This window comes from Parambassis ranga, chromosome 4, assembly GCF_900634625.1.
Source record: "Parambassis ranga chromosome 4, fParRan2.1, whole genome shotgun sequence".
NCBI lineage: Eukaryota > Metazoa > Chordata > Actinopteri > Ambassidae > Parambassis > Parambassis ranga.
Genome location: NC_041025.1, coordinates 16,513,000 through 16,525,337, shown reverse-complemented (window position 1 = coordinate 16,525,337; position 12,338 = coordinate 16,513,000). Strand labels below are relative to the sequence as shown.

The 12,338-nt window shown below is 40.7% G+C and overlaps 1 protein-coding gene across 2 annotated transcripts in view; it reads right to left on the bottom strand.

Annotated features, from left to right (window-relative positions):
- The window catches only part of negr1 (neuronal growth regulator 1), a 127,163-nt gene that overhangs the window by 24,001 nt on the left and 90,824 nt on the right, over positions 1-12,338 (bottom strand). The window contains exon 7 of one of the 2 annotated variants that reach the window (XM_028404415.1): positions 5,410-5,451. The exons of the other annotated variant lie outside the window; for it this stretch is intronic. Coding sequence (XP_028260216.1) covers positions 5,410-5,451 — 42 coding nt within the window. The remainder of the gene's footprint in view (positions 1-5,409; positions 5,452-12,338) is intronic. 2 annotated transcript variants of the gene reach the window in all.

Genomic DNA, 12,338 nt, shown 5'->3' with positions numbered 1-12,338 from the left:
CTTGTGACATATCTAGCACCACTCATGTTCCCTGGTTTCTTTCAGCAACCCCTCCTTCTGGCTTCCCTGTATAAATTTGCATGTTCCATGCATAAGATGAAACAGCATCACAGGCAGACCAGATTTTGATGCCGTACCTTGCATATATTGCCTGAAAGGGCAGCGGCCTGTAAACCCCACAAGTCGTTCATCCCCGGTTACACGCTGTCTTACAGGTCTTGATTCCTGGTTGTCAAATCTGATGATTCTTGAAAATACATGGAAGCTCTTCAGAGACATTGTGGCTCTAAAAATCACTCTCCCTGTCTCAGCATCCCACAGACTTTCAGATGACAGATGCCAAAGTAGGCATGCAGATGCATGAAATCCTCCTCTTTCCACTGCTCACCAAAAACACGTCTCCCTTCAAGATTGGTCATATCCAGAACAATTTTCTGAATTGAGTGAGGAATCAGCAGCTCAAAGGATGACTGCAAATCTTGTGGGCCCTGGTACTATCCGTATTATGTTAGCAGCTGAGCAAGGGGGTTCTCCCACTGGGGATGAAGACCATACAGCCTTTCCATTTTTTGACAAAGATATCTGTGGGCCTCTTCCAGTGGCTGGCTCTTGGGCTGCTCCAGCAGCTCCTTGTAGTGCTTCATCTGGAGTTCTTTGCATGTTCAGTGCCTGTTCCTGGTCATCTTCAAATTCACTCTCAGAATCAGAATTTATTTCTAAATTGTCTTCATATTCTTCACATTGCTGTGTGCCTGGCTCTCTTCAAATATGAGCTCTAAAGCCCTCTGACAGCTGAATCTTTTGGTCATATTGAGAGTGGAAGATTCTCTACTGTGAAGTAGAGCTATTTATATCGTTTGTCCTCTCCCCTTGATCAGCAGGTGTAAGACAAATAGTGTCTTTGATGTACAGAATGTTACAAAATATTGCTCTAAATAAGTGGACACATGACACAGTGTCAAGAGAGCGGGAAAATGAGATCAGAGAGCTTCTCAGTGCTTAGATGTGCTTAATGTGTGTGTACATCTATCTATGTGGGTCAAAGTGACCCGAATACCATATGAGGGATGTAAATGTGTGGGGTATAGTAGCAAGTGTGCTCAATTATTTTTTTTTTTTTGTACATGTTTATCACAGAAAATAAGCTAAGGCCATGGAGTTTCAGGTAGAACAAATGTATACTTCTAACATTTTTATCCTTGTAAAAATTTGAAACGGGTCAATTTGACCCGAATACCACACAAGGGTTAAAGGTTACTTGATTATTTAGGTCTGCATATTTTCCATAAAATTACCAGGACACATAAACCTTCACAGACGTATTAATCTCATCTTCCTAAAGCTTGACGTTTCAAAAAACCAGATCTTAAGGTCAAACTGTCCAAATTATAATTTGCTGTGATCACATGGGATTTGTGTGTTCTGATATCACTGACCTATTGTCATGTGTTGATGTAGAAACAAATCAATAATTATGTAGGCTATAAATGGCCTTGCTGTGGTAGATTTGAGGTAGTGATATAACTCCGTTGTCATTGTGTGAGATTACCAATGGAATGGATCTGATGGGGGTGGCCAGTTTAACCCGGCTCCCTTTGACAGACAGAGCTTGTCAATATGCTGTAGAGTGTCACACAACCTCTTCAGTTCTATTCCAATGTGTTCTTTTTGAATGTAGATTTTTATCAGCCTTAAAAAAAAACAGGGCCAGGAACAGGACAAAGAGAGTGGAACAGTATGTGGATCATCTTCACTTTGCTACAATCAGGCCTCCTGAATTTTGTTTATTTGGGAGTAAACATGATACCGGGGAATTAGAGAGAGTTCCGCACATTATGTATAATGCATGTAATATTCCTTGAACCAGCAGCACTGTACAATGTGCCTTGCAAAGACAAGAACTGTGGCTCAGTGCAGAGTTAAGAACATTGTTTTCCTACTGTCAAGTGATTTGCGTAAATAAACAGGAGCGAAAGCCTGTGGGAGCATATGCTATTATCACAGATCTACATTTCAGTGGGATGACAGGGTGGCACCATGCCAGCTGCTTTAGAGCACAAGAGCAATGCTTTATCTTTAGGCAAATAAATACACACAAATCCATATGCTAAAGATAAAAAAGGGCTGTAGACCTACATTTTTTTTTAAAAAAAGTGGTGTATTACCATCTTCTACACTGGCAGTCTATACTCTCACAGTAGACATAAAAAAAAGAAAATCCTGTCAAGTAGTAGCGACAGATGGTTTCCCTTTCTATCAGTGGCTTCCTGACAAGTGTAAAAATATCTGTATGACATTTATAAGATATGAAAAGAAAGGATAAGATTGTATTAAGCTTCATGGGGAAAAGAAAAATCAATCGCTGAAGGTCAAAGACAGAGATATGTTAGTATGGAAAAACTACAGAAAATATTACTTGATGCAAAAGCTATATGCACACAGTACTAGTCGAATGTATGAAAGCAGCTATATTAAAATCCATTCACATTTCATCATGTACTGAAGAAAGTCATACAGTGACTTAACAATTCAGTGCTGCAACAGAAAGATCATTATGATTTATAGAAGATTTATACTTAATATAATAAACATGGCATTGTAGAACTGTGATATGATGATATTATTATGCAACGTATGCTGCATAAAACATGGATATTATATCATTATATCATATGAAGATTAATAAGACATGGAGTATTTCTTTATTACAAGCATATTACGAGCATTTGTCCCTGTCCAGAGATAATAAAACCTCCCTGACAGCCTCACATGTCATCAGTTTAACACATTAGTTAAACAAATGATGCAGCATGTTATGCTTATGACAGGGTTAGACAAGACAATATCAGCCCCAAAAGAAGATGCTTGCACCCAAAATGGCATTAGGCATGACAACGTTATGTTCAGTCAGGACGCAATGTTATGACTCATGAGGGAACTAACACTCTGTCATGTCATCTGGCCACATTGTCAACTAATGTAATCTCATTGCCTAATATACCTATAGGTGGCATGACCGTATCGATCATTATGTTAAGGTAAGTTTGATATACTCTTATTACTAAGAATACCAAATACTATGAAATTCATTCTCAGCTCAACCTCAACAGATCCAGTTAAAGTCTATTTTTGATTCTAAAGTGTTGGGGCTAAAGAGATGAGAGCAGGGTGGGAGTCGTCTGATGTCTAAGGTGAGGGGGCACAGCTGGCTGAGGCTGTGGTCGGTGTGGCCGCGGTGGCTCTGATGACACAGAACGAATGCCTGAAGCGCTCTGCCTTGCTGTTCGGTGGGATGAGCTGGTGGCTGGATGTGCTGTCCATCTGCCACAGTTCATCACAGAGGGAGTAGGAGGGACGGTGCTCATCATGCCCCGTCATCCTTCTCCCTGCTCCATAAAGCTGGTCTCTCCAGTTTTACTGAGTATGGCCAAAATGAGCTCACTGGTCACTGCAAGTGTTTAGCCAGTTTTTCCTCATAGGACCTTTCCTGAAGAGGGCAGTGTTGATTTGGACTGTAGTTTGTTGTACAACCTTCAACAGGAGTGACCCTGTGTTGTATTACGTTAGGTAGGTTTCAATATGACGTCACAGCAGCTGCAGCTTCTTAATAATTTTTTTTAAAAATAACCAATGACTATTTATTTCACTGTGCCACATTCTGGTGGGTGGGAAACCATCCTCATGGCAGATTTTGTACAATTGTGTAATTGAAAAAAATTGACTATGCACCCGCTGAGTAAAACAAACTAATATCTACCATGGAAATAGGATTTAATTAACGCAGATAATAGCATTTTGGCCTATCTTAGATGATTTTTATTTATGTTAGAAATACAAGCACATGACTGATGCTTCTTATTACCATTGTTTTCCCTTATTTGATTTTTTTGCCTGTGATCGGTGGACTGAAACAAACACTACAAGTGCCGTGTGGGATTTTTTTTTTTTTCCACTTCAGATCCTACAGTTTATTTCTGATTTTGGGACTGCATCCTCCCAAAACCATTCACATGGGAAATAAAAACAGACAATAACCCACTGAAATTAATCATTCAATTCAATAACACAATAGTTGTGACAAAACGCCATTTGTGGAGATCTAACATAATTTCCTTTATCTAGCTACTTAGTGAGGGCACCATCAAAAAATTAACTTCAAATACAAGTTGGAACAAAACAAGAACAGTGTCTCCCTGAGTGAGTTTATCTCTACGATTGGAACCAACAGTGTTCCTTTGGACCATGAAATTGTCATTTGTTCTGCAAGCGTTACATCAAATGAGAGTTCAGGGCCATGCCAGGACCGTTTGTTGCTGCTGAGCTTATTTTAACTTGTTATCTGACAGAATCTCCATGGATAATAATATTTGGCTCCAACAGACAGGTAGAGAATCCACACAACAGAATGAAAAGCCACAAAAAAAACCCCACAGATTAATCATGCAGTGGTGGATCCGCACATGTGTACGTACAGGTGCAATACAAGCTTGTTTGAATATTTCAGAATTTCTGTGTCTATGCCAGTGGAAGCTGTTCAGTGTAGAGTGTGTGTGTGTCTTTGTGCGTGAACAGTATTAAGCAAAAATAATGTAACCAGCATGAGAGATTACATTCTGTGACTTGCTTAAAACCATTAGAGAGGGAGAAAAGACGACCAGGCAGAGGGGATTACTCTGGGCTGGAATGTGGAAGCAGCAGGATACAGCGAGGAGGGGAAACAAGGGCGACATTGACAGTGTAGCACCGACAACAGCACTAGCAGGAGATCAGGTTAAAGAGGGTGGCAGAGCGCCAACTGATTGTTCCAGAAAACAAGAGAAGAGAAGAGGAAGAAAAAGGAGACACATAGAGAGGATATAGGAAAATTAAGACATAGATAGAAGCAGGCAGAGAGGAGGAGATAATAGTAAAGCAACAAAGATCTTGCAAACAACAAACCAAGGCCCTTTGCCACCAGCAGCGCCCTGCCTTTGAAGCATTTAGCTAGCGCTGAGTAGCAGGAGAGCGGTGGTGAGGAAGAGTAGAAGAAGAAGAATAAGAAGCCATCAGCATTATGAAAAGCATCAGGCCTAAAGGAATATGAAACAGCCACTTGATGACACTACTGTTTGCTCCAAGTAAGGGGGCGGGGGTGGTGGTGTTAATGGAAGAACGGGGGCGGAGTGGTGCGATGACACAGGCTGCACTATATGTAGCTAGACTAGAGAAGCCAAAGTAATAAAAAAAGAAAGAAGAAATAAAAAAGAAATGCAAATAAAAAGGACATTCAATGAAGCTGTACACCCAGCAGGCATTCCAGCCAGCCAATTGAAATAAATCAGGATGGAGGGCAGGATTTCGGCTCAGGTTAGTATGAGGCAGCAGACCTCTTTGCTGATTTTGGTGTACAGCATGGTGACATATACTGACCTGGGCTTGAGACAGCACTAGTGGTGGTGGGTTCAATAATTGCTACAGGGGAGGAGAGGGGGAAGAGGGAGGGGGAGGGAAAGAGGACATTCATGTATTATTAACAGAATGGAGACGTAAAAATAAAAAAGAAAAAAATGCATGCAAGGACAAAAGGACAGGGAATGGAGACGAAATCCTCTCCATGCATTAAGGACGGATGTCTCTGTGGCAAGATGCAACCTCTACATGCTCATAAACAACCTGTTTGATCCCCCTATATCCTTGGATTTACATGGGTTTCTGCTAAGGGGAAAAAAAATAAATTAAGAAGAACACAGGCAACAGCTTCAGAACTCTGAAAGGATTTTTTTTTATGACCAAGTGAAAACCCATCGCTTTTATGGTGCAGGATCACACCATGCTCAGGTAGCACCCATAATTTCATCTTCACCTGCTGCCGGGTACTTCACATCGCTTTAATTTTATCTTCCTTCTCTGCAGATTATAGCACAGTTTTGCTGACTTTGTCCTCATTTTAAGGTTGTATGAACTGACTAAAGAATGAGAGGGAAAAAGGGGAACTTTTAGTCTGTGTTTGATCCCTCTGAGGAGGGAACCCAGAGTCTCAATCTGATTACCTTATGAACTCATTTCAGGCTGAGCCACTGGTGGCATTTTGGAGATGGAATATTACGACATCCAGAAATGTTCAGTCCAGCAAATGAAAACTACTGCTGAGTTTTTTTTTTTAACTTTATAAGCATATGTGTAAAATGTCACAGATCTTACACTTCTGCATCAAAGACCTTCCTGAGGATGTCCCACAACTTTACAAATGCCATTCTGACCTGTAGCTTATGACAGATACACAACATAGCTTCCTGTTTGGCAAACAAGCACTTAATTTGTAATAAGCTGTGATCATCTTTATGTAGTGACTCAATTGAGAGCTGAATCTGCACCGCTGAGAGCTCCATGATGAGTTTTTTTTCAGCCTTGTGATTTTGGCACATGAACAGTGCGACTCAAAGCTATAAAACTATTTATACTTCCCACAAAGGTATAAGCCACTTTCTTCCAAAAGGCTTCATGGCGGAGGAGGAGCTTATCTGTCACAAGTGAAACCGCAGCAGCCACCTCACACATAGTCCCACAGAAAAGAATACTTCTTTATGTTGCTGCACTGAGCTGCTGTATCTAGGCCATGCAATAGTATAGCAGGAGTCTGCTTAGACTCTCCATTTTAATCCATTTACATGGAAACTCAATATGGCCACTTCAATTGCAGGGCTAAAGGGGGGTCCACACCATGCTCTCAATTTGTGCTCTCTGTGTCACTTTTCTGACGCTCTAACAACCATGTAATGGCTGTGTTGCTGTTAAACAGGGTGCTGTTATGCCGACAACAATAAAACATTTGCTTTCATTTGATTTCATCACTCTATTTGAAGGGGAAATTGTGTAGGAATCAGTATTCATATGTGAAACGATATGCCTTTTCCCCTGGAATATTGGTGAGGAAATGGTCGAATTCATCTTTTCTTCCAAAAATGTTTCCGCTTTAAGGACTCCTGGGGGAGCCGATATGTGAAGACAGTTTCTTTTCAGTTCTTTCTTCAAACGGACAGGCGGGTGCTATCTGATTAATACTCCAGCACGAATTCACCAGTGAATCATTTCATGAGCTCTCAGACACTCCTCCATTACGGTGGAACATATCTTTTTGACATGCAATCTCTCCCTCCTAGCTCCACACTGACTCGGACCCTTTCTCCCATCCGGGGTGAGCGACGCATCATTTCGCATACTGTAAATGCCAGTCGGCCTTTTGCACAGCCTGCTACATCTTCAAGATAAAACATATTAGTTTTCACAGTCATTTCATTTCATGGATTGCTATTCTCTTTGTTCTTAATGCAAGAGATTTATCTAACATGATTTGTAGGAAGCAGAGTTCATGTGGGGCCTAGCTCAGAACTTTCAGCTCATTACAAGGATAGTAAAAAGTTAATACTTAAAGTGAGTGACTTTCGGTCTGCAGGCAAGGTTGCCACTCAGATGGTTACAGTGTTAGGAGAAATAGGGGTGTGAATTATCTTCTTTCCTTTCTCTTAAACACTTAGGACTGGTTTTCATTAAAAGACAATGGATATGAGACTAAGCTGTGTAAACCTGGAGGTCCGGTGCACCATATAGTCGGTTAAATACAGAGTTTTACCCAGACCCACCCACTGAGGTCTCCACCACTTATAAACCATGTTTCCCCACCAAAGAGTTAGAACTGATGAAGCTGATTGGATGAGCAGTGAAACGTCTTCAAGAAAAGTCTACAAGTCCAGACGCCTTGCTTCAAGCTTCTCTAGGTAAATACCTACAGATACATACTGATTTCTGGAACTCCACTCTCTGACTTCATGTGCCATGGTTTTTTTCCTGTTCTATTTCTTGTGGGGTCTATCCAGACAATAAAATACTGAACTAAAGATGATGATGAAGATCTCCCATGCACCCTATGATGCAGCGACATCACATGACAGACTTGCAGATGAGCTAATCACTCTTTAGCATCTCTGAAAGTGGTTCCAATCATCCCTACTCTGTTTAACCTTTTTCTGTGCACTTCAGGTGAGGACTAGTACTGAACAGTCAACCCTAAGCTTGCTGTAACACAAGAAGACTTGTGTGACTTGGAGTTAGCCCATACAACACACGCATGGCTGGTCTTGCAATGCAATGTACAAGGGTCGTGTATAGAGACATTTAGTAACATTTGAAAGTTAAAATTCTGCTAAGAAATTAACACTAATAACAAATCCATACATAAGATACTGTGCTGTAAAAATCACAGTTTAAAGAAACTATGAGTATGAAAGTTTGACTGTATTTTCTGAGCCACTACAGGGTGTTCTATTCATCTTCTCTGCTCCATTTGAGTGTTATGCAGACGCACTTCTTGTGTGGACTGGCTATGTTTAAACATCGTCCTCCTTGGTGATGGAACAGTCGGTAAAAGCTGCTCTCATTGTGGGCCAGCTAATTATTTATTCATCCTACGTCAGTTTTAATGTTGGCCAGGGTATGTATCATCCTGTGGGCGCACACTGGGATCAGTCATCCAGGGATGAGCATCCCTCATGGTGCATCTTGGCTCCTATGGGGAGTCGACAGGGTGGGTGGGTATGGTAGATGTGGGTGCGTATGAAAGTCCACTGCCCGCTGGGCGTCAGGATGAACATTCTGCTTCGGCGCCAAATGTTTTGTGTTGCATTGGAAAAATGTTAATGGCTTCTCTGATTGCCTAAATATGGAAATGCAGACATTCAAATGATAGGTAAATGGTACAACACTGTGAGGGTGCTTTTGGGGAAAAGAAAGGATATGATAACCTCATCATGTTCAATTTATTCCCCATATTTTGATATGCGAGTGTGTGAAAATGAAAACCACTAAAACAATGTGTCAAAAATATTTTTGTGCACCTTAACAGCCTATATAATGCAAAACAATCAGCCTCAGAATATTGCTACAGCTATTACTACAGCCAAACAGGAGTCATTTTAACTAAGGGTGAATAAAACTTGCTAAAACCTGTTATGCTGCCATCATTACAGCACACGGACTCAGTATTATTCCCCTGCTGTCACACACCCACATTTCAGGTTTCACCTTTGGCTCTCATTTTGCAGCATCTCTGCTCTATGACTCAGGTACAATCACACGGTGTGGGAACAAACAACATCATCAACAACAATGGCAGATGAGGAGACATGTCAAAATGACACCTACACATGCAGTGATTGATAAGCGTGACAAATGAACACAACATTCATTAACCAACTAGCCTGCAGTGTCTCTCCTGCCTGAGGGAGGATGAGTGGTGATGGAGAAAAAGAGAGAGAGAGTAACTCTTTTTCTCCCCCATCAGTCTCTTCCGATTACTGCTCAGGAGGGGAGGGGAGGGGAGGAAGAAGGGGAGAGGGGAGAGAGGAGGAAATGAAGGCAGAGGTACAGGCGGAGAAAATCTCCTCCAGGGCTAAGCCGAGGTGGGCTGGGGGATAAGAGCTTGACCAATTAAGCTGGAGGACTCCTCAGAAAATTGGAGTGAACAGCCTCAGTCTTTTCATCGAAGTTCACTTCCATCTAGCACATGAAATGGGAAGTTGAAATAGGGATTGCCAGCTTGGTGATTGTTATACCTCAGCTGAAATCATAAAGTGTGCTGTGTGTGTGTGTGTGGTGTGCATACTGTATTTCTGTGCCAGAATAGATTGTCACAGTAACAACCTGCTATGATGCTTTCGTAATTGTTTGTTTTTCTTTTGCATTCTCTTGTTCTGTGACAATGCTTCATTAACTTTTATGAACTATTCAAACAGAGACACTTGTGTCAAAGAGGTGACGTTTATAGAAAATGAAATGCAGATAGATTTTCCTTAAATCACTCCACTGTTTGAGGGCGATACCAATGAAGATTCTGCTTACAGAGCCAGTGTTAAGCTGTCATGAGGACATTGATCAGTCTCAGTTTATAATATGCATGCTATGCAACTGAATTAATTTGACTCAATGGTGCAACTATTACTAGCTGGTGCCAACTAAGCCTTATACCTGTCTCGATGTGTCTTATTGTGATAGTTCCTCCAGTACACTTTTACATAGTGGTGTGTGAAATCAATAGCATAGTCCTTCATCATTATCATTCATCATCTAAGCAGTGCATTGATCATAAATGATGACGCCAATTTATAGAGCTAAAGATAGCTGGTGTATGTCACAGTTATCATGACAGTTATTACAGCACGATAAATTAACCCAATAAGCATGGTTAAAGACAGAGCATAGTAGCATTACTAAAAAAAATAAAACACTTTGTAGATATAACAGCTTCCACTGCTGCCACTGTTACAAAAAATTAGTTGGGTTGAAAATGTCCAGTGACTGACTTTATGTTGCCATAATTGTCATGGTGTCAATTGTCGCTCAAAATAGCAAGCCTTTCAGAGAGAGGTGAATATGTACTGCAGCATGTTATACTGCTACTGTTACAGAGGTAGCTGTTTGAGGAAGCCTGAGCTGTGATGAGGATTTTGCTGAGATATGTAGTTAATCCCTCCAAAAACTAAATTACTGCAACGAGCATGCTGGCAAAGCCCTTCTCATCAGAGATGGAGTTTAGACAACATCCTGGCTTCCCTAAATAAACATGCAGCAGGTTAATAGCATTATTTCAGATTCAAGGGAAACAGTCTGTAAAGAACCTTACTTATGAGATGCATGTTACAAATTACACTGAATGCAGTGGTGCCTTCTCATCTGAGATGTAACTCAATAGTATTGATTAATCTCAAATGAACGTAAAGCAAGATATTATTAGCAGGAATGGAAATGTAACTAGAAATACATGCTTTATGCATCTCCCCTCTCTCAAAGCAACGCTAAGGGAACAATTAAGCAGCATTAAAAGACTTAAGAAGCCCCTCCAAGTGTAACAGACTTCTTTAGCCCACACAAAAGGATTCTAAATATAACTTTGGACAGTAAGGTGACCATTGGTCTGCTGCAGGAACATATTCTTTAATGATGCCACTGCAGTGCAATGAATAAATACATTTATATGGCAGCATAGCAAACTGAGCAGCCAGCAGCATCATCACCTGCAAGCATGCAGATGCTATAAATGTCATTAATTCTCAAATCAAAACAAATTTATCATCAGCACAGCAGTGAAACTAAATGCAGAAATATCCACAAATGAGCAGCATAGCTATCTGGCATTGCCAAGGAAACACAACCTGGACTGAACCTACACAGTGAATAGAAGCACAGCAGCAGGAAAGCGAGGACACATTTACTCTTTTATTAAATTGTCTGATATGAAAAGCGACAACTGTCAGTGTGGACGGTGTTGGCAAATGAGAATGGCAAAATCCCTAAATATGCATTGACTTTTTTTAGTTTACTCAAAACAAAAACAATCAGAGCATGAAGTTGATGATCCCCTTGAACAAGTGTATTGATCCAGTCCAAAACTCTGCAGGTTTTGTTTCAACCTGACAGTTGTTATTTTGGAAAACTGTTAATAATGATAATCCTGATAGTAACTGACGAAAAAAAAACACAATTACGCTGTAATTTTCTCCAAAAGCTGATACCTCATTAGTTGTGATTACTTTTCCATCGTATGCTCTTTGAGGTTTGATTTGATCCACAGAAAAAACAGTGAAGCTAAAAAGTTTCATCTTGTGATTAAATCTGAGTGACAACGAATCACGGCACAAACTACACCTGTGTCTATGCTCTGCTGGAGCTCTAATAAAACAACTATACCATTTGCCAACATACACAAGAAGTTATTTTTGAGCATTCATGTGCTTCATTTACACCTATTATCCAGTTCAATCCATTACACCTTTGTAACTTCACAATTGTTTAGAAGCACAGACAATTGTGACGAGTGCTTTTCCACTTTAGCTCCACTGAACTGGGAGTCATTGGTTCATTCACTGATGACACTGTGTATTGTGTTATTCAACAAGTATGAAAAGATTTACACTCAAACACACACACAGACGCACAGAGCTCTCTAACACGTACTGACAAAGACTGCATGCTTTCTTTCTGCTCCAAAGAACTCTGTTCGTGTGTATTAGCACCGCTTTTAAAACACAGCTTAAAGTGGCACTTAGCTGAAAGAGATCACAATCCCTGACTAATGGTTTAGCAGCGCAAAATGGTTGGAAACAACAGACAGCGAGGACACTGGCATCAAGCTCATTTTTCTAAAAATTACAGAAATTAGAATCTGTCGTGTCAACACCAGCACAAAGCCAGAATTCAAATTCTGTGTTTGCTTTGTAACAGAACCCATCTAGCTCTTGTTGCGGTGACTGCTCTGAACTGAAGGCAAATGTGTTTACTTTCCCTGGAAGCAGGCTTTCTAGAGTCAC